Source organism: Rattus rattus, chromosome 1 (genome assembly GCF_011064425.1).
Source record: "Rattus rattus isolate New Zealand chromosome 1, Rrattus_CSIRO_v1, whole genome shotgun sequence".
Lineage (NCBI taxonomy): Eukaryota > Metazoa > Chordata > Mammalia > Rodentia > Muridae > Rattus > Rattus rattus.
In genome coordinates, this window is record NC_046154.1 from 151,190,094 (window position 1) to 151,211,251 (window position 21,158).

General features: G+C 42.9%; 1 protein-coding gene across 4 annotated transcripts in view; it reads right to left on the reverse strand.

The window, feature by feature from the left end:
- Jph1 (junctophilin 1) overlaps positions 1-18,701 on the reverse strand; it is a 96,557-nt gene extending 77,856 nt beyond the window's left edge. For all 4 annotated transcript variants that reach the window (XM_032906990.1, XM_032906981.1, XM_032906998.1 and 1 more), the window contains exons 1-2: positions 18,097-18,701; positions 11,848-12,607 (exon numbers count right to left, since the gene is read on the reverse strand). In XM_032906990.1, the coding sequence (XP_032762881.1) occupies positions 11,848-12,607; positions 18,097-18,475 (1,139 nt within the window). In that variant the 5' untranslated portion in view covers positions 18,476-18,701. The remainder of the gene's footprint in view (positions 1-11,847; positions 12,608-18,096) is intronic.
- Positions 18,702-21,158: the final 2,457 nt, after the last annotated feature.

Sequence of the window (21,158 nt, forward strand, 5' to 3'; positions counted from 1 at the left end):
CTATACTACCAGCACTCAAGAGAATGCTTTCTAAATATGATCATGTAATTCTTCTGCTGAACATATATTAATGGTACTCCCTATGTGTACTATAACACCTCAGCTTACTCTCTACATGGCTCCAATAATATTAAATATTTTACCATACACCTAATTAGTGGATTATTGTTTTGTGTACTCTTCTGTGTCATACCACCTTCCAGGAGATATCCACTCATACTGTGAGTTTCAGGCTATATGCCAGCTATGGAAGCATGCCTACAGTTTTATACCACAATAAAGCTCTTCCCACATGGTACCTAAATTCATAGCAATACATAAATTATTCGATAGTTAATATATTTTAAATTTGTCCCAACTAGAGTCCATAAGACTCAGTATTAATTGTACATTTACTTGAAAATTGATAGGTTCAAAGAATGATTAAAAATTAATGCAATCCCCATCAAAATACCAATCCAAGTCTTCAAAGAGTTAGACAGAACAATTTGCAAATTCATCTGGAATAACAAAAAACCCAGGATACCTAAAACTATCCTCAACAAAAAAGGACTTCTGGGGGAATCACTATCCCGGAACTCAAGCAGTATTACAGAGCAATTGTGATAAAAACTGCATGGTATTGGTACAGAGACAGACAGATAGACCAGTAGAATAGAATTGAAGACCCAGAAATGAACCCGCACACCTATGGGCACTTGATTTTTGACATAGCCAAAACCATCCAATGGAAAAAAGATAGGATTTTCAGCAAGTGGTGCTGGTTCAACTGGAGGTCAACATGTAGAAGAATGCAGATCGATCCATGCTTATCACCCTGTACAAAGCTTAAGTCCAAGTGGATCAAGGACCTCCACATCAAACCAGATACACTCAAACTAATAGAAGAAAAAGTGTGGAAGCATCTGGAACACATGGGCACTGGAGAAAATTTCCTGAACAAAACACCAATGGCTTATGCTCTAAGATCAAGAATCGGCAAATGGGATCTCATAAAACTGCAAAGCTTCTGTAAGGCAAAGGACACTGTTCTTAGGACAAAACAGCAACCAACAGATTGGGAAAAGATCTTTACCAATCCTACAACTGACAGAGGACTTATATTCAAAATATACAAAGAACTCAAGAAGTTAGACTGCAGGGAGACAAGTAACCCTATTAAAAAATGGGGTTCAGAGCTAAACAAAGAATTCACAGCTGAGGAATGCCAAATGGCTGAGAAACACCTAAAGAAATGTTCAACATCTTTAGTCATAAGGGAAATGCAAATCAAAACAACCCTGAGATTTCACCTCACACCAGTGAGAATGGCTAAGATCAAAAACTCAGGTGACAGCAGATGCTGGCGAGGATGTGGAGAAAGAGGATCACTCCTCCATTGTTGGTGGGATTGCAGACTGGTACAACCATTCTGGAAATCAGTCTGGAGTTTCCTCAGAAAATTGGACATTGAACAACCTGAGGAACCAGCTATACCTCTCTTGGACATATACCCAAAAGATGCCCCAACATATAACAAAGACACATGCTCCACTATGTTCATAGCAGCCTTATTTATAATAGCCAGAAGCTGGAAAGAACTCAGATGCCCTTTAACAGAGGAATGGGTACAGAAATGTGGTACATCTACACAACGGAATATTACTCAGCTATCAAAAACAATGACTTTATGAAATTCATAGGCAAATGGGTGGAACTGGAAAATATCATCCTGAGTGAGGTAACCCAATCACAGAAAAACACACATGGTATGCACTCATTGATAAGTGGCTATTAGCCCAAATGCTTGAATTACCCTAGATGCACAGAACACATGAAACTCAAGAAGGATGACCAAAATGCGAATGCTTCATTCCTTCTTTAAAAGGGGAACAAGAATACCCTTGGGAGGGAATAGGGAGGCAAAGTTTAGAACAGAGGCAGAAGGAACACCCACTCAGAGCCTGCCCCACATGTGGTCCATACTATACAGCCACCAAACTAGATAAGATGGATGAAGCAAAGAAGTGCAGGCTGACAGGAACCGGATGTAGATCTCTCCTGAGAGACACAGCCAGAATACAGCAAATACATAGTCGAATGCCATCATTAAACCACTGAACCCCCATTGAAGGAATCAGAGAAAGGACTGAAAGAGCTTAAAGGGGCTTGAGACCCCATATGAATAACAATGCCAAACAACCAGAGCTTCCAGGGACTAAGCCACTACCCAAAGACTATACATGGACTGACCCTGGGCTCCAACCTCATAGGTAGCAATGAATAGCCTAGTTAGAGCACCAGTGGAAGGAGAAGCCCTTGGTCCTGCCAAGACTCAACTCCCAGTGAAGGTGATTGTTGCAGGGAGGGCGGTAATTGGGGTAGGATGGGGAGGGGAACAACTATAGAGAAGGGGAGGGGGAAGGTTGGCCAGGAAACCGGAAAAGGGAATAACAATCGAAATGTAAATAAGAAATACCCAAGTTAATAAAGATGAAAAAAAAAAAAGAAATGTAAATAACAAATACCCAAGTTAATAAAGATGAAAAAATTTTCATATTTCACTAAGAATCAAGTCTTAGGAAATGGACTGGCTAACGTGTGTCTTGTGCTGGTTAGTTTTTGTTCCACCAAAACTAGGGTCACCTAAGGAATGGTACCCTCACCTGAAGAACTGCCTCCTTCAAACTGGCCTGCGTATATGTTTATGGATGCACTTTCTTGATTAATGATTGACATAGGGAAGCCTAGTCCACTGGGCAGTTAGTCCTGAATTGTATAAAAAAACAGGCTGAGCAAGCTATGGAATTAAAACAGTAAGTAGCACTTCTCCTTGGTCACTTGCCTCTAGGTTCCTGTCCTAACTTCCTCAGATTTGGGAGTTATAAAATGAAATAAACCCTTTTCTTTCCAAGTTGGTTTTGGTCAGTATTGTGTCACAACAACAGAAAACAAACTAGGATGTCTATTTTCTGAGATTCTACATGAAAGTGTTACTGAACATAGTAAGATGCGATAGGTAAGGAAGGAATAAACACCACTCTTCAGTAGTTTCTGTCTTTTTCAGACACATAATGGATCTATCAATTTTCAAGTTACTGTGCTGAGCAGGAACGAGATGGGGAAGATCAGCTGGGTTGATATGAAGATGACTAATGCCCACTGCTTGATGTGGCTTCATTCTCATCCGAGCCCTAAATTGCTGGCCTCAGTGGTGTATTCTTCCATGTATTTTGACTAAACAGTGCCTCAAATATATCTCAAATACTTAATATATAAAAACAAAAGTATGAAATCTTGAAATAAAAGAAACAAATTAATATTTCATACCAGTGCAGCAGTAAAACAATAAAGAAGAATTGTAGCAACTAAAACCAAAATTTGATTAGTTTGACACCATTAAATTTGTAAAACTTTTAACCTTAACTCAAGGTGAACTAAAATTAGCAGAAATCAAATGAAAATAATTTGTTAGTCTTTGTAATTGTTTAAAGTGATAGAAAGTGAGTGAATACACGAACACACACACACACACACACACACACACACACACACACACACACACACACACACTTCAGTTGGCTTTAATACGTTTCTTCTGGCCCACACAGAACTCGTAAGGAGATTGCCTTCAAAAGAGTACAGCACTTTGAAGCCAATCTTTACTCCTTACAGATTAATTAAATTTCTCAGAAAGCAGATTAGTCTGAATTTAGCATATTAAAGAACAAATGTGAAACACCAACTAAAACAGAAGGTCAAAATTCTGAAAAGCTGATTTTATTCTTAGGAGGCTGTTGTACTAAAGCTGAATGACTTACATAAATACCTTTGGCATTTGCTGGATCCTGTTCCTAAACACAATGTTCATATTTCATCTATAATAAGAAAAGCATCTCAAAGATTTGCAAGGCACTAGTCTTGCGAGTGTCCAGTTTGGTGTCTTGAGTAAAGGGAGATTGGCAGAGTCAGCTTAATCCATAATGGAAAGTTGTGAGTGGGGAGCTTGGGCTACTGGCAGCTGCTGCTGGGAGGAGTCCACAGCTGTACTCACTTGCACATGTGACTTTGACACTTGCCCACAAGGCAAACAGCTCTGCCTCAGAGCTGAGGTCACAGTATATACAGGACAGAGTTTTGAAGGCTATCACAATTCTGAGGGGCTTCCCAGAGGCCATGATAGTTTATGCTTTTCATTATAAATGAGGCTATACTTAAATGACATTGCTGCTTTAATTCTTCATATTTAGATATCAGGAACATGGTCTAGTTCATACTAAATGAGATAGAATTTGCTGATATTTATACAATGTAGACTCCAACTGCTACAGTCGAAAGTCAACATATGACCTCAAACTTAGCTAATGACTGCAGTCTTTCAGCTGTCTTTTCCTGTTCTCAAAGCTGTTTCTCACCACACACATCTCTGTGGGATTAAATATTGCCTCAAATGCATTCACACCACATAAAATATCTTCCCTTTGCCTTTTTTGTTTAGTCAAACTGAGAGCCATGTTCATGACTTGGGTTTTAGAAAGAATGACTGCAACAGTCTGGTTAGCAGTGTGGCATTGACTGCAGCCCAATGTTAATTTTCACTAAATTTTTATTTGGTTACTTCTATTTCTGTATTGAAATACATGTCTACCTTACTGGCTCAGAGTTTCCTAATAAGCCAAGACACAGGCTTTGAAAGAAGGATCTCCAGAATCAAGACAGGTATTTCTGAGAAAGCCCTCCTAACAGTGTGATCTTGAGTTATGTGCAATGGCTGGTTAAATAGTTGTTGAGTGGTATAATATCAGGGCTAAGGGACAGAATTGCCACAGTAGTTTCTCTGTGTCCCTGAGTTATGCCTCCCAGCCTTCTAGCAGCCACGTCTCACTCCTGGCTTGGGGCAGAACAGAACTGTCCCTGAGAGGTCATCTTTCTGGGTCCAGCTGTTCTCTTTGCTTTCTTTCCACAGTCCTAGGATTCTGGTGATAGCTTCAGGTCCCCGATACAGAGAAGGCCATGTCTGTCATTAAACACTCCATAGACAAGTAAATGGGAAGAAGTTAGGGTCAGCTCCTTTTTTCTTCCCACAGGAATGAGCATTCTTTGGTAAAGAGAACTATATCTTTTAAACTTTTAAACTTGCTTATCTTCCTTGCCTGTGAAAAAGATAATTGTCTGTGGACGATATGTTGACCCCATAAAGAAAAAAAGGCTGGAAGTGAGGTCTTCTTGTGTGTGTGATGCTGAGAATCAAATCCATGGCCTCATGCCTATTAGGCAAGCTCTATATATTGAGCCAGTTCCTCAGCCTCGTGGAGCAGGATGGCATTCATCACTGTGCACACAGGGTCCAGCTTGGCAGAGAATGCATAGCTATACTGGTGTCAAGAACACTGGCAGAATAATAGCCCATGCTCTGTTGAGCAGAAAAAGCCTGTGTGTAATCTATTGAATAGCCTCCTCATTAAGTTAGTTTTGAAGTCACTAGAATTCCTCTTCATGCAAAAACTGCAGTGTTCACACCTAAGAATGAACTAGACCCCCAGTGGAAAAATCATCATCATCATCATCAACAACAACAAAAATCCTACAAAAAGTAGCAGGAAATTGATCTTAAAAATAAGACAAGACAGCGTGTAGTAGCCTGTCAGGCCAAGATTCTGCAGACTGAAACAGGAGGGTTACTAGGTGAGCAAGACAGCGGCAGGGCTATCTCAAAACACTAAGAAATGGAAAGCCCACTAAGATAGCAAAACAACAAAGCAAACAACCAAAATCCCATAAAACAACCAACCAGAAAAAAACCAATAATAACCCCTCCCCTGTCCCCCCCCAAAAAAAATCCACAAGGGGAATGCAAAATTTTCATTTTGACTCTCAAAAGAGAAAGAATATTCTTCTTCTAATAGAATTTGACAATTTCAGTGTCTTGACACTCCACAACAACTTGGCATAGAACAAGGACCCCACTCACCCACCCACTCCTACCTAATTCCCCTCTTGCAGTAACCTCTCTAACCCAAATAAGCCCGTGCAAAGAAAACACAACCTGATTAGTATGAATACAAGCTGCGTGTGCACCTAGATTGGTCAGATCTACCACTGCACTACTCTATTCCCCAGTTACAAGATCCCTTATGAGTTGTGGTTTCTCCAGGCCATGTGCTTCAGCTTCATTTCCCTTCTGCCTCCTTTTCCTCCATCGTCCCCTTCTCTCTTCTCCCTTCTTCTACCTAAAACTTTTCAGCTCCACCTTCCCTTCCCCAGCCCAATCACCTGCTCTAGCCTTTATTTTACAAGTTAAAATGAGAAGAAGGTTCTGATGAAGTCACCTGAGTACATCCTACACAGTCCCTCTTGGGGAAGCAGGATTAGCATCAAAATACAAACAAGACAACTCAACCCCCCATCCCTCCCAAAAAAAACCAGTAGTAATCAGTTTTAGACTCACAGCATACACTGACTGACACACAGCACCTTTGGATTTTAACTTTTTTTTTTTTAATGTATGTTAGTAGACTGTCATTGTCATTAAGACACACCAGAAGAGGGCATCGGATCTCATTACAGATGATTGTGAGTCACCATGTGGTTGCTGGGAATTGAACTCAGGACTTCCGGAATAGCAGTCAGGGCTCTTACGCCTGAGCTATCTCTCCAGCCCCCCTTATTTTTAAATTCTTTTATTCATCTTTGGATTTTAATTACCCACAAGTGAAGTGTGAAATAAATGAAGCATTTTTATTTATAAAGGGTTGATTAATCTAGTCAACTTCATGAATTATGCTCAGATATGACTCAGTTTAAGAAAATGGCTCAGAGAAAGAGGCAGAAACTTTAAAACTTTAAAAAAAAAAGGCAGTTGAATACTCAGGAAGCTTTGACTCAGGAGACAAAACGCTCTTTTACTGATTCGCTATATCTTTGGTGTTGCCAATAACACAGAATGAACCAGTGTTCATTCTGTAATGATCACTCTGCATTGAATTGCTGAGGACTGCTAATCTGCAGAGAAATTAGTTTATTATTGGACCAGTTCAACCCCATTGAGAATGAAGACATCTGGTCAACTTACAGCTCTGGCCCCTAGCCATACTCTATGACCCTGATGGTTTCAGTTGGAAACGAGTACCTGTGACACTCAGTTCTATGTTTTCTAATCTTCTTTGTCCATCAGATTATGGCACAGCAAATTATTAGCTCTGCATTTTCTTGCTTCAAACTATAGTTCTAAATGTGCTATAAGACCTGAGTGGTGAGAATTTAATTAACTATCCGTTATTCCCTGATCAAATCTCATGTTGGGGAAACAAAAGGGACCAGAGCTACTAGTGAAGTCAGCTCCTCCCAATTCACTTGAGGAGAGAGAGAGAGTCAGCACATGCCTGTCATGCAATGACAGCCAAGACTAGCATGAGAACTTAATCCATACTGAGGGAGATGGAAGTGGGGTCTTGGGTAATTTCCTTGAAGATTTATATTGACATCTGAGTGAGGACAGCAACACTGACTGGGGGAGGCGGGGCAAGGCCCAAGTAGAGGGGCTTTCTCACTGAAACATACATAGCTGACTCACTCTTAGGAGGAAGGGTAGAACTGTAAAAGTATGGGAAGCAGGCTTTAAAAATCCTACAGAAAAATCCTACAACTGGTGAGTGTGAAATCTGCTCTAGAGTTTTGGAGACAAACACAGCAAGGTGACCTGTGCATGATGTCACCTGAAACCGAGGGCCTCCACACATGCTCTGCTTCCACACTTTCCATAGCTATCCCTGTGACAACACAGCAGAACAGAGTGGTCCCCCTGACTTTCTGTGTTCAGACACTGCTCTGACAGTCACTGGACCTGGTGGTGCTCATGGTCAGGATGTGGTTGATGGTGGCAGTTATCATTCTTGCTGCTCATAATTACCAACAGTCCCATAGTCACCGACATCTCAAGACTAAAACCTGGCTAGCCACACATCAGTGAGCCTCATTAGCTTCAGTGAAACATGCTAGGGCCAAGATAGGTATACAGAATGAGGAATTGTGGGAACTCTCTAATCCACCACACTCCTGCCTCCTCTTGAGGATATGATAAGCTCACATTTTCTCAGTGGTTTTAAAACCATGGCGTGCTCTCCTGTCCCTCTCACACTCTCCCAGTGTATCATCCCTCTTTTATGAGGACTGCTTTCCAAATCACAAAACTCTGCTTCTGACTGCATTCCTCCTAAATATCAATCATTTCTAAAGAAGTATGAATCTGTAAATGTCACTTCTTACTTGTTCTTTCAACCAAATGCTTTCTTTTCCTTACAATATCTTTCTCTAGCAGCAGAAGCCTCCTTGAACTGCCGTAACAGAGTAAATAGTGACTGAGTAAGAAACGGGACAAAAGGAGGATACCAGAAGGAACTGCGGCAGGAAGTGCTAAGAGAATGGTCACTGGGTGTTGGTAGCAGGTCAGTCAGAGGGACAGTAGGGGTCGTGGATAAAGCCTTATCACTATCTCTGAAAGAGGGGAGTGCACTGTATAAGACATCACAACCCTTCAAGCTCTGAGGCTGCTACCTTTACTCTTCTCTATACAGACTGATTTCTGTAATACAGGCCCAGTGTTACACAGGATCCAATCTCAGGTATAATGCTCTAACTATTTCGGAGAGTCAAAAGCATGCCGGGCAGGTCAGGTCCCATCAAAGGGTAAACATGGGTGAAGGAAAGACATGGGGCCTAGGTTTGGGCGCTGACATGGTTCTCGATGATTTGAAAGTCTCTGTATGCCCATCTACAGAGCAGGGAGTCTGAGGTCAGTGGTTGGCACGAAAGCTTAGGGATGGATAGGCATGCTTGTGTCTTGAAATAATCACAGCTGCTCTCTATTTAACATTTCGTAAGCAGCCAAGCTTAGACTGTGTTTCTTACTGATGACGAATTTTACCCCAATCAAGACAAGAAGGAAAAAAATGTCACTTTTTAAATACTTTTCAATCAGAGCAGAAACCTGAGGAACTGTTCTATAGGTCAACAAATTATCAACATCCTTTATAGTTTTGACTTTAAATGAAAAAATAAAATAAGCATTTGCTTCTGTGTTTATGTGGGCATGTGTGTGAAAGTCAGAGGACAGCTTGCAGGAGTCAGTTCTGTGGGGCTGGAGATCCAGACACTCAGGTTATCAGGCTTAGTGGTTAGTACCTTTACCCACTGGGCTATCTCTCAGGCTCTACTTTTGACTTTTGAAAAGACGAATGTGTTAGTAAGCCAACTATCTATATATTGTCTATCTACTCTCTTTATTATCTACCTATGTCATGAACCTTAAACACAACTGTTGCATGGGAAATGTCAGTTCAAACTTAAATATTTCATGGGAAGTGTCAAGCTGCTAGCTACTTTCTCCAAAAATCATGCCCAAAGTCTATATTACGCATCAAGGCAGGGCATTGAAAAATGAAAGAAGATGTAAAAATTTAGTTGAGTGTTTTTACTTTTAATTTTTTGTCTGATTTGACATATAAATGCCATCTTTATGTTGTGGCAAAACAAAAATAACTCACAGAGCTCCTGTCCTCTTAAATTTTTTTTAGTGTACCGTCCAATACTGTGAGTTACAGGCACATCATGAACTGACACGTTTCATACTTCCTCAACTGCAGATCCATAGGCAGTAACTCCTCGGCTCACCTAGCTCCTGACAGCTCTCATTTTGACCTCTTTGATGGTCTATCTAAGTAGGATTTGTCCTTCTGCCACTAGGTTATTTCACTTAGCATAATGAATTGAGCATTTTTAAAATACTCAGTGAAATCTCAGCTGCTGAAAGTATGATGCCTGGACTACTAACTATGTGATACAACGTCCCCAAAGTGTATGCTACTCTCTCTCAGTCTTTCAGGAGAGAATGTGGCTCTGACTTGGGAAAATATTTTATGATGTCAAGAAAAGCACAGATAGTCTCAGTGTTCAAGCATGCTCACTTCAGTTAGGTGGTCTCCTCTAATACAAACAAATCATAAAACCAACACTTAGAATACATCATTTGCAAGAGTGTCCCCCATAAGTTTACTCCCCATCCACTAAGCCTGAACTTGCCTGCAATGTCACTAACTTGTAAGGGTAGCATGACATGCAAGACTGTAGGAGTGCATGGGGCCAGTTAGAGATAGGGCCTACTGAGCAAAGGGTGCAGTGTCAGCTCCAAAAGGGAGCTGAGGGCCAGCAAGACTACATGAGCCAAGCACCCTGAACTGCACACAGATCTAGTGCTTAGCAAAGAAAACTGTTATACCAGAGGCTGCTCAGGAAAGAGGGCAGCAGAAATCCTGTATGGAAGTTTCAGTTGAGGAAAACCATGAGGGCTAAAAGTCTCCCTTTCACTTTCTGATTAGTGTTTCAGAAACAACAGTACTCCTATATCAGGAGTATTCAAAACAAAACAAAACAAATGGAGAGTTCTGAAAGTATTACATTGAACTGTCATGAAGCTAACATATTTTTTTTTTAGCATAAAAAGTTCAAATACTGGGGTTGGAGAGGTGGTTTAGTGGTTAGAGCATGTGCTACTCTTATAGAGGACCAGAGTTTGGTTTCCAGCACCCACACAGCAGCTCACACTTGCTTATTGCTCCAGTTTCAGGGCTCCACACCTCTTCTGACCTTAAGGGGACTCAATAATGGTACACATACCCCCATGCAGGCACATATGCATAAATAAAGCTTTGAAGAAAGTTCAAGTACTCTAAGTTTCCTAAGGTCGAATCGGAAAGGGTAGGATTACTCAGTGCATCTCAGCACATAGTAGTGATTCAGTAAAGACCCTGAAGATGTGCTGACATTGGGTGCTTTCGGAGGAAGCTTTAAGACAGATGAGTATTACTGAGGCAGAAACAGGACTTAAAATATTCTATGCCAATTTTACAACCAAAGCGACACACAACAGTGACCAGTTTTAACCCATGAAACTAAAAACTCCAAGCAAAACCATCCCTTTTTTTCCCTGTCTAACTGAGAGTAGCTATCCTTAATAAACCTCTACCCTACCAGGTGCTCGGTCCCCTGTGCCAAGCTGCCAAGCCTGGTTTCTAGAGTGGAACTCACCCGTGCCCATATGCACCTCTTTGTCAATCTCCTCCCGACCCGTTTTCTCCTGCTTATGCCAGTCCTCCTCTCACCTGCTCTACTTTCTTCCAACCTTGGCACGGTAAGAAGTCCATCTGTCCATGTCAAGTTCTCTCCAGCCTTTTCCTTTTAATACGCCAGTGATCTAATCTTTCTTGCACTGACTGGGACAAGCCTTCATAGTCTTGGTCTCCTGGTCTGTTCTGGAGAAGAAACTCTGGCTTTCGACACGCGAATTGTCACGATCTGTGTTTGCCTCACCTAGACCCCCTAGTAGCTTCCTCAGAGCTGATTTCACCTAGAAAGCCTCAGTGAACAGAATTCTTATTTCATAAATTAGAATAATTTTATTGGAGAGTTGTAAATATGTTCAACTTAATATCATTATAAAGATATATAATCTATATTGCAGGTATATTTGTACATAAACAGATATTTTCTTTTAATACACACAAAGCAGTGAGTATTTCAGAGGTCCCTTTAAATATATTAACTTTCTAGACTTAAAAGGATGTGTGGATGAATTCCATCAGATTGCTAAATGTTAGGGACATAATTTAGAAGAGGAAAGGTGTCCCACGTGCCTTCAACAGTTTTTGAAAATGTTTTTTCTCCGAGTCACACCCCCCCCCGCACCTCCCCCCATCCCCCAAGTGTACTAGGAACCTATTTGGTGAGGTCATCAGCAGACAGACAGAAAGTGCAGTGTTTTGAAAACCCTCCATCCCTATCTTATGACAAACTACACACTCTGTATTTACATACCTTGAGTTTGCTATTTCCACTTTGGTTCTGGCCATGGCCGCTGCCCTTTGTGCACCTTCAATGGCTCTATCCACCTTCTCCCTAGTTTTTGTATTTCTTATTGGTATAAGCTGCTTCCTTATTCCACGGACCAGGATATTATTTTTGTATTTCCCCTCTTCCTTAGAGCCGTCGGGAAACACAGTGCAGCCGTACCCATGCCTCTTGTTATTGGCCCACTCGCCTTCGTACTTCATGCCGTTGGAGCGTTCGCTGATGCCGAAGCCATTGCGCTTATCGTTCTTCCACTCGCCCATGTAGGTTTCCGTGGTGGTGGCATCCACATGATCTTCCACAGGGCAAAAGTCACAGTCCACGTCACCGAAGCTGATGGTGGAGTTGGCATCGCTAGAACTGATTCTGCTCATGGCTGCATCACTGCGGACCGAGCTGCGCTTGCTGGAGATGGAAGACTTGGATTCGGACTTGCGGAGTTTCATGCTGCCGAGAAGAGAGCCCCGACGGAAGAGGCCACCCTTCTTCTTGCCCAGCTCTGTGTCCGCATGGAAGTTGAGCACGAAGCCACCTCTTGTGCCGGCCGGGTTATCTGCAGCTGTGGCTGCAGCTTCATGCAGCACGCTGCCATTGCTCTGCTCACTGCGCAGTGAGGCCAGGGAGGTGCGCAGCGGGGAGCGGATCACCGTGGCCATGCCATAGGGCACACTCTGGCGTACACCGTAGCCATGCCGCATGCCTCCAGCCCACTGGCCCTGGTAGGTACCTTCGAGAAAGCAGATCAGCATAGTGTGAGTCTTCAGGGACCACATTTGCATACTGAGAGTATAGTACCCTGGGCAGGAAGGGCCAGGGTCAAATTTAACACACTTCATTGGACAACTGTGGTAATGCTTTTTCATCCACTTCGGAGTGGCTACCTGTTGACTTTGACTTTCATGGCTTTAATGCATAAATTTTCCTGATAGTCAGACTTCTGCTTTATATTTAAATGTTTTATGAATGATAGGCATGTATAGGAACCCCTGTTTGGTGTGTGTTTCTCTGGGGATTAAACCTAGGACCTGATACACACTAGACTAATGTTCCATCAGCGAGCTACGCCCTCAGAACTGTGAACCATTTGTTTTTCTAATACAAAGGGAGTGATCATTAGAAATAATCTTTTCCTGCCTGAAGGCATCAAAGTAAAGCAGTGCCACGGCAGGAAAAAAAATTCAATTCTAGTCATGGTTTCAAATATTTAGCTGAAAAACATGGCTTTTAGGTCTATGCCCAGGTACAACATTCTAAAAAGCACACAGGTTTAACCTTAGTGACAGTGATCGGAATATTTGGGGCGTGGTTCTCCAACAAGCTGTCCTGGCTTTTCCTACACTCAGGCAACAAGCTGCTGAATATGCTGAGGATGGGTGGGGTTGGGCTAGAGATGGAGCACGCACAGTACCATATTGCTTGCTACATCTGGTTTCTCCCAGACATTGTTTTTATGGGTCTCCCTTGTCTCTGCCAAAGCTTTGAGTTCACCATACTAGAAGTATCTGAGGGCAGGAACTTACTCTCAAAAGAGGATAATGTCTCAGACTCAGGGCTTATGTGTTCTGTGGTCTCTGGCTGTCTGAAGATGATGTTTAAAGAGCTTTAAAGAACTGACAGGATGGAAGAAGCACTTTCAAATCTCAGAGGAATACTCAGCAGTGTCCATTAAAATTCTGTTGACCCAGATCACTTTTTCTATGAATATTATACTTTTTAGGAATAAGATGAACTCTATAAATGGTTTCAGTGAGTTCTTCTACTAAATAACCAAAGATAAGTTTAAAAAAAGGAAAACAACCTGGTAGAGGTTTTGAAATTCCCTTTGGAAGCAACGAAGGCTAAACTAAGGAGCTTAGAATTTTCAAAGTAAAGGCCATTTCCTCCAATTAAAGGTACGTTTTGCATCCTAGTATGCTCTTGGAAGAGCTATCTGGAAAAAAAAAGTTTAAATGTAATTACTTTGGTGTTATTCCTAACAATTCCAATGTCAAAGGAAAGAAATCATGATTAAAGTCTGCGCTGACCTTGTTCTTTGGTTATACGTTGTACTTTACTTGCAGATTCTAGTGACTGGGATACATGTATTCTTAATATGACGAGAGACAATGCTGTCGGGTTCTGTTACTTCTGAAGATGGATCTTAACATGTAGTGCAGGCTGGCCTGGAACTCTCAGGCTTCCTGCCTTAGCCTCCGGAAGGCAGAGATGAGAAGCACCCATCACCATGCCGAGGTTTTATGTCACTGTATAAATAGGAACTGTTCCTAAGTCAATTTCAAGACCCCCTTTCTTTCTTCTTATGCTGACATATCTACATTATATAAAGTGCCAATAACAGAGCAACAGTTAAGTACTAAGAGATCTGGCACCATGACTGACACAGCCTGCCTGAGTAGACCTGGAGTCTTAACTTCATGCCTATAAATTTCCAAAAAGGGTAGGCACAATTCTCAAAACAGGGTAAGAGTGTAGGAGTATATGCCTGCAATCCCAGCACTTGGAAGGCTAAGGCACCAGGCTCCTGTGTTTAGGTCAGTCTGGGCTACTCGGATGGACCCTGTTTTAGAAAAAAAAATGTTAGTAGGATTTTTCCCCCAAGATAATAAGCTTCCTACTGAATAACAGGTATCTCCAAACATGGCTGCCTCAATAGGAAAAAACAATGAATTTGTACAAACTTTCAACTTTGACTTTTCCTAGGTGAACTGTAAATAGTAGGATAAAAGTTATATAACCTTATACACACACTAAAACCACTGTATTTAATATTTCATTTTGTTCAAATGTCATATTCCTATCATCCTAACTTTTCTACAGAATGATTTTGCAAAAATAATTTGTAAGAGATGCTACGTGGCAAAAATAGTTATGCTTTTAAAACACTACCATAACATCTTAGCAACAGTGATGGAAAATTAATGGCCACTTTCCTCCAAAGGACATCTCCAAAGTCAAGCCTGGATTTACTTCCCCAAAAATTGCTTGAACACTCAGGCCAATTAAAGTACAGCAAGCATTAGAAAGTTTAAATATCCTTGGAACTATCAAGTAGAACAGAGGCAGGGAACAAAGGTATCCGTGACCTTCCCTTTTGGGTGGTTATAATATCACAGTATTGGAGAGAATCTCTCCAGAACATGCATAGCACCACTAGAAACTAGTTTGTTCAAAATCTAAGCAGTTGGTCTGATATTTTAGAGGCTTGGTTTAGTCAAGGAACCTAGAAAACAAGACCTACTTCTCTATAAAGCAAGTGGTGTCCAAGTTCTTTTGTCCAAAGGGAGTTGTGACTTACTATTCTCTGTTCCTAATTCACACAGGGCATGTTTAACACACAAACAACTGCGTTTTGTTGTTGTTTTTTCTTTCTTTCTTTCTTTTTGTTTTTTAGATCTGCCCATCTTAACTGCACAATATTGTCGAGAACAGCTTCCGGATCAGAATGAATTTTAGTCAAATTTCAACTACTGTGTGCCAAACCTAAGCATATGTTTCAAATGGTTATATGCAACTATAAATCTAGTTTGAAAAACAATGGCTGGGACTGAAGATGTAGCTCTCTTGGTAGAGTGCTTTCCTGGCATTAGTAAAGCCTTGGAATCCATCTCTACCTGGTCCTGGTCCATAAATCTGGTCCTGGAAAGGCAGAGGCAGAATGCTTATAGTTCAAAGTCACACTCAGCTTAAAGCTAGCATGGGCTACAGCGACCCTGTTTCAAATACATATATAGCACAGTGGGTCTTCCTAGATATCTTCCATAGCTTTATAGTAGGTTTATAAAAAAGTATAACAGATCAGAATTTGCACAAAAGAATCTGAGCATACGGACTTGGATTTCCTGAATATGATGCAGTTAGCTCTTAATATTTAGGGAGTTTCTATTTCAGTGACACTTTACAAAGAAACCTCTAGTGAGATAAAGTGAGAGTTCTCACATGGAATTATGTCTTCCTTCTCTACTGTCACTAGAAATACATGGGGATCGAGGCAGAATTAAGCTAACTCAGGAATAGAGAAGCTGGTGTTCCTAGTTGGACTAAAACCTCTGAATGAATTAACTTGTATCAGTATAGATCTGTTTAGGCCTTTTTTTTTTTTTTTAATTGTGGAATTTCTGATAAAATGTGTTAACATGAGAAAAACCAGGAAACTAACCAGCACAGCGTAGGCATTCAAAAGTGACTTACATGTTTAACATTTTTTTTCTGATTATAGCACATGAGGTTTTGTTTGTTTGTTTGGTAGAAAAAGAAAACCATGAGCTGTGATGATGTAAAATTTTGTCTTTTTAAATTTTCAAAGTTGGTTGAAAACAGAAGGCAGATTATTCACAGTTATTTGCAGATGTATTTGGCCTTGTACAAACAGAGACACATCAGTTTTACTGTGTTATGTTTTGATTACTAAGCATAACAAATACCCCAAATCGCCAGGTTTCATTTAATGAGTTTTAACTTTTAAAAGACTATTTGAAATTAAATTATAATAAAATAAGCCTATTTTATAATCTTTAAAATAAGGGCTATAAAATGATAACATTAAAAGAAAACAAAATTTCTACTGAACTCAATATTTTGTTTTTGTTTTTAAGATTTTATTTATCCACTTAATGTATATGAATACACTGTTGTTCTCTTCAGACACATCAGAAGAGGGCATCAGATCTCATTACAGATGGTTGTGAGCCACCATGTGGTTGCTGGGAATTGAACTCAGGACCTCTGGAAGAGCAGTCAGTGCTCTTAACCACTGAGCCATCTTGCCAGTCCCTCAGCATTTTTTTTTTGTTTTGTTTTGTTTTGTTTTTTGTTATACCAGAGCTAGAGCTTTCAAAAAACAATATTTATAAGGCTGTCAACCACGGCATTTTATTCTGGTTCTGAACAGTAAAGGGCCCCTGTGAAACTACCAAGGTACTCAGGGCTCAGCCCAACTAAGTCACCCCTCCCCTCTTAATCCATGAGAACCATATCCTTATTTATACTGTAGGGCGAAATGATGTTTAAAAAAAAAAAAAAAAAAAGCAAATCCTACCATTCTGCTGTTTTGCATTTGAAACACAGCCCAAGTGTTCTGAGCAAGTGAAGTGTACAAATTGTATAAGCTTTTATATAAGCAATAGCATAACGGAATTTCAGTGGGCTGGAGAAACTTTTAATTGGATCCCTTTCATATCCTCCACCTCTGAAGCAGCTTAATTCCAAAAGGTGACATCGCCTCCTACAAACCTTTTCAATTAAATATGACTATGTTTATTATTAGAAAATAGACTTTGCCTAAACATAAGCCCTACTTGTCTCAATCAAGCTTTGACACCTGTTTCACTAATGTATGCTTTCCTAGTGAAAAAAAAAATGAACCCACTCCTATAATATACAGAAATTACAAGGCAAGCATAGTTAAATCGCACACAGGCTTACTGTTTAGGCCACACGCCTTAATGTATATCAAGGATATAGCATACTCTTTAACTTTTTAAAAATTTTTAATGGAAACTCAGTCGATTTTTCCTAAAGCATTTTTCTAAGATCTCCAGGTCAGCAAAGATTACAGTTCTGCTGATTTAAAAGTACTTTAAGGAGTCAAGTGAAAGTTAGGGAGAAAATTAGGAATGTCACTTGCTTTGGGCCATCACTCAGCTGCCTGTAACTAGGACTCTAGAAAATATACCCTCAATAGGGTCCAATTCCCCAACATCCTACTTATGGGGTTCTGGCTTCTATCTTTAGGCTAACTGGAGGACCAGAAGCGAAATACGAGACCCTACGTGAAACCAAACCGCGAGGCAGTCAGCACCGACCGGCAGCCACCCAGCCCAAGGCGTCCCTCTAACTCCACGGGGGTGGCGATTTCAAACTCGGCCCGGAGAGGGAGGGATCAGGAACGTAATGTGAAGGGATCAAGTGACAGCCGCCTCTCCCCTGCCCAGCCCTCCCTGGGGCAGCACGGCTCTGACCCCCGCCCCGTACCTGCTCGCCTAACTCCCCGGGTATGGCCAACCCACCCGCCCGCTCCGGGAACCGCTGACTCTTGCGACCCAGTCGCGAACCCAAGCTGTCTTCCCGGGGATGGGGAGGAGGGCTAGAGGGAGGGTAGACTCCCCAGGTGTTTTGGCGGGTTTCCGGACACGTGCGCCTCGCGTCCTTCCCCAAGTCCCCGCAGCCCGGGAAGAGCCCACCGTGCCAGCCCGCGGAGACGCCCGCGACGCCGCTCACCTCCATCCCCGTAGGTCTCCACGCCGTACCCGTCCTGCAGCCCGTTACTCCAGGTCCCCTCGTAGCGGGCGGGGGTGCACAGGCTCTGTCGGACCCCGTAGCGCCCCTTGAAACCATGTGACCACTCCCCCCGGTACATCCACTTGCCCTTCGTCTCCACCCCCAGCCCATGCCGCTTGCCCTGCGCCCAATAGCCCTGGTAGGTGTTGCCGCTGGGCCAGGTGTAGCCTCCAACCACCTCGAAGCCGTGCGACCAGGAGCCAGAGTACTCGCCCTGGCCCTTGGGCCCCGTGCAGATGCCATGCCCGTGCGCCTTGCCCTCCTCCCAGCCGCCGCAGTAGGTGCCGCCATCGTCGAAGTCGAACCTTCCGCCCGTCATTCGGGGGACAGCCCCGGCGCGCTCCCCGCGGGGGCACGTACGCGGGCAGAGCTGGGCACTGCAGGGTGTAGCTCGTGGGTGGGGACCCAGCGGGCGAGCTCACGACTGCGCCCCGGGCAGCTCGCACCGCCGATCGGCTCCAGTCCGACGCTGCCCCCGTCCTCCCCTCCTCTCTCGCCGTCGCCACCACCTCCTCTCTCCCTCCTCCGCCGCCGCCCGGGCCAGCGCCGCGCGAGAGGACAGCCCAGTCTCCGGAGCAGACCTTCAGCTGCTCCCACCCACCCACGTGAGCCGGGCGCCGCCCCGCGCCCGCCCCTAGTCCCCTCCCTGGGCGCCGAGGCCCAGCCCCGCGACGCGCCTGCCCACCGGGCCCTGCCCGGGAGCCGGGCTTCCCTCTTGCTGCTTGGCGCGGGAGCTCTGGACGCACGTGTGTCCGCGCAGTGCGCTGTGTCCGGGAGGGCCAGTGTACTCTGAGACGTGCGACCGTCAAGGCTGCGGATGAAGCTGCAGCTGCCAGTGTTGAGGTCAGGCTCCCCGCTGCGGGAACCTCCAGCGTTTAGGCTTTTCAATTGTGTTTGATCTTCTACAAGTGAGGTCACGAGTGTGATGGGGTAAAAACTCACGTGTGTGTGGTGATGGGAGGGTGGTGGTGGTGGTGGTGGTGGTGGTGGTGGTGGTGGTGGTGGTGGTGGTGGTGGTGGTGGTGGTGGTGGTGGTGGTGTGTTGTCTACATGGGGCTTGTAATTGCATTTTTTCCAGCATTCCAACTTGTGCTCTGGTGGATTTGCCATGCGCAGCTGTCATCATGAATTAATATGCTCCAAATATATGTCTGCATGTGATAAATCTGTGGCAGCCTAGATATAATTGTGCAGAATGTTCTTTTACACCTACCCATTTCAGGGCACATGTGTTTGCATTTCTTTTCAGGAAGATTCCCAGAGAGAGAGGGAGTGGGGAGAAGGGAGAGGGCCAGAGAGAGGGGAGGATGCAGTTTGAAAGAGCACACCAGGAGTTGTTTGGGTTTTATTTGTAATAATGATGGGCTTTGTAGCTGGCTTTGCAGGAGCACAGTACATTGTCTTTTCTATTCCAGCCTGTTCTCAACTTGAGAAATTCTTCAGCCTGGAGCTGTGTACCATAACAAGCTCAGTCTGTATATTATTGTTTGAGTGCCTGGAATGCACACCTGGGACCTCTCAACTGGTGCCCACTGTTTAAGAAAGTAAACAGAAGTTGTCAAGGAGGAACACGGTAAGTAAAGCACTCCTCTAAAGGAACAAAGAAGTTGTGACCTACTGAACCTAGGACAAGTATCAGCTGATCCCCTCTCCTGCAACAGCCCTGCTTTGTTGAACTCATTTCAGACACTTCCTCTAAACCTTCTCACCATTTTCTCAATGAAAATATGAGAATTTGCCTTTCCCTCTCTGTGTTAGGGAATGACTTGGGGTATTTCGATGGTAGTACCTGTGAAGAGTTCAAGAATTAGTAACAGGATAGTTGGGTCACATACTACACTCTCTCCTCTACTTCACAATGCCAGTGGAGTAAGTTTTCTCTTCAGGTCACAAGCCAGGGTCTCAGAAGGCGTCTCAGAGAGTGCGTTCCTGCTATTTCCTAGGCTGAGAGCCTTCTGCGCACAGGTGAGTACTTAGACCTCTCACTAGGTAGTTGATAATCAGATTAAAACCTAAAGGAGAGTGAGGGAAAGGGAGTCTTTCCTTCGTAGAATTGTCTCTCTCAGAACCAGAGCTGTCCTTTCCAGCTTATCTGTCTAAAAGAAAGACTGAAGGGGAAAAAAAAAAATCTCTGTTTATACTGAGCCAAATCACCAAAGAGAATTAGAAACCCTCATCCATGGTAGTGCTGTGGAGTGCCAGGAATAGTGCTTTACCCTAGTGGCCTGAAATAATTAGGCATCTTGCTCAGCATCCAGTCCTGGACTGGGGATTGATTTAGGCCACTGGGAAAATGAGGATCCAGGGTTTTGCAGCTGAGCTGCAACTCCTTTTCTCAGTCACAGGAAACAGCAGCGTTGGGGGCTCACACAGATCATTAAGTCCCACCTGCGCTGAGGGTTCGGTCTGATAGGAAAAGAAGTAGAGTTGCTCAAACTGATACTTCTTTTCTTTTCCTTTTAACTGGCTTCCTTCCCAGAATAAACATTTATGCTTTGGTTTCTGTTGCGTTTTAATTTGTCACCTACTTCTAGTGTAGGATCCCAGTGGTCTTTAAGAGCTTTTTTGTTTTTTCTTGAAGTATTCATTTTCTTCCCTAATTCTCCAAAAATGAGGACTTTTCATGGAGTACACTAAACATCACAATTTTCTGGCTTCTTCAATAGCTACATAGTTATTCATGGTACAGGGAAAATAATGGTAAATCTGCACCCATTTGGGCAGGGTATGGTTTGAGTAGGGTAACAGATGCAGCTGTTTACTTAATCTGCTCTTCTGCCCAGTCTTCCTTGGGAAGAATCTTAAGTAAAATTGAGAACCTTGTGGTAGATATGAGCTGTTTAATTTCAACAAAACTTACTCCCAAACTTACTGCCACCTACTCGCATGGAAGAAAGTTAGTATTGAACTTTTACTGTCTCCTGAACAATTTTTCAACCAATTAAGGGCCTGAGCCATGTTTCCATTTACCTCATGCCACCAGAAAGAAATGCCTCCACATC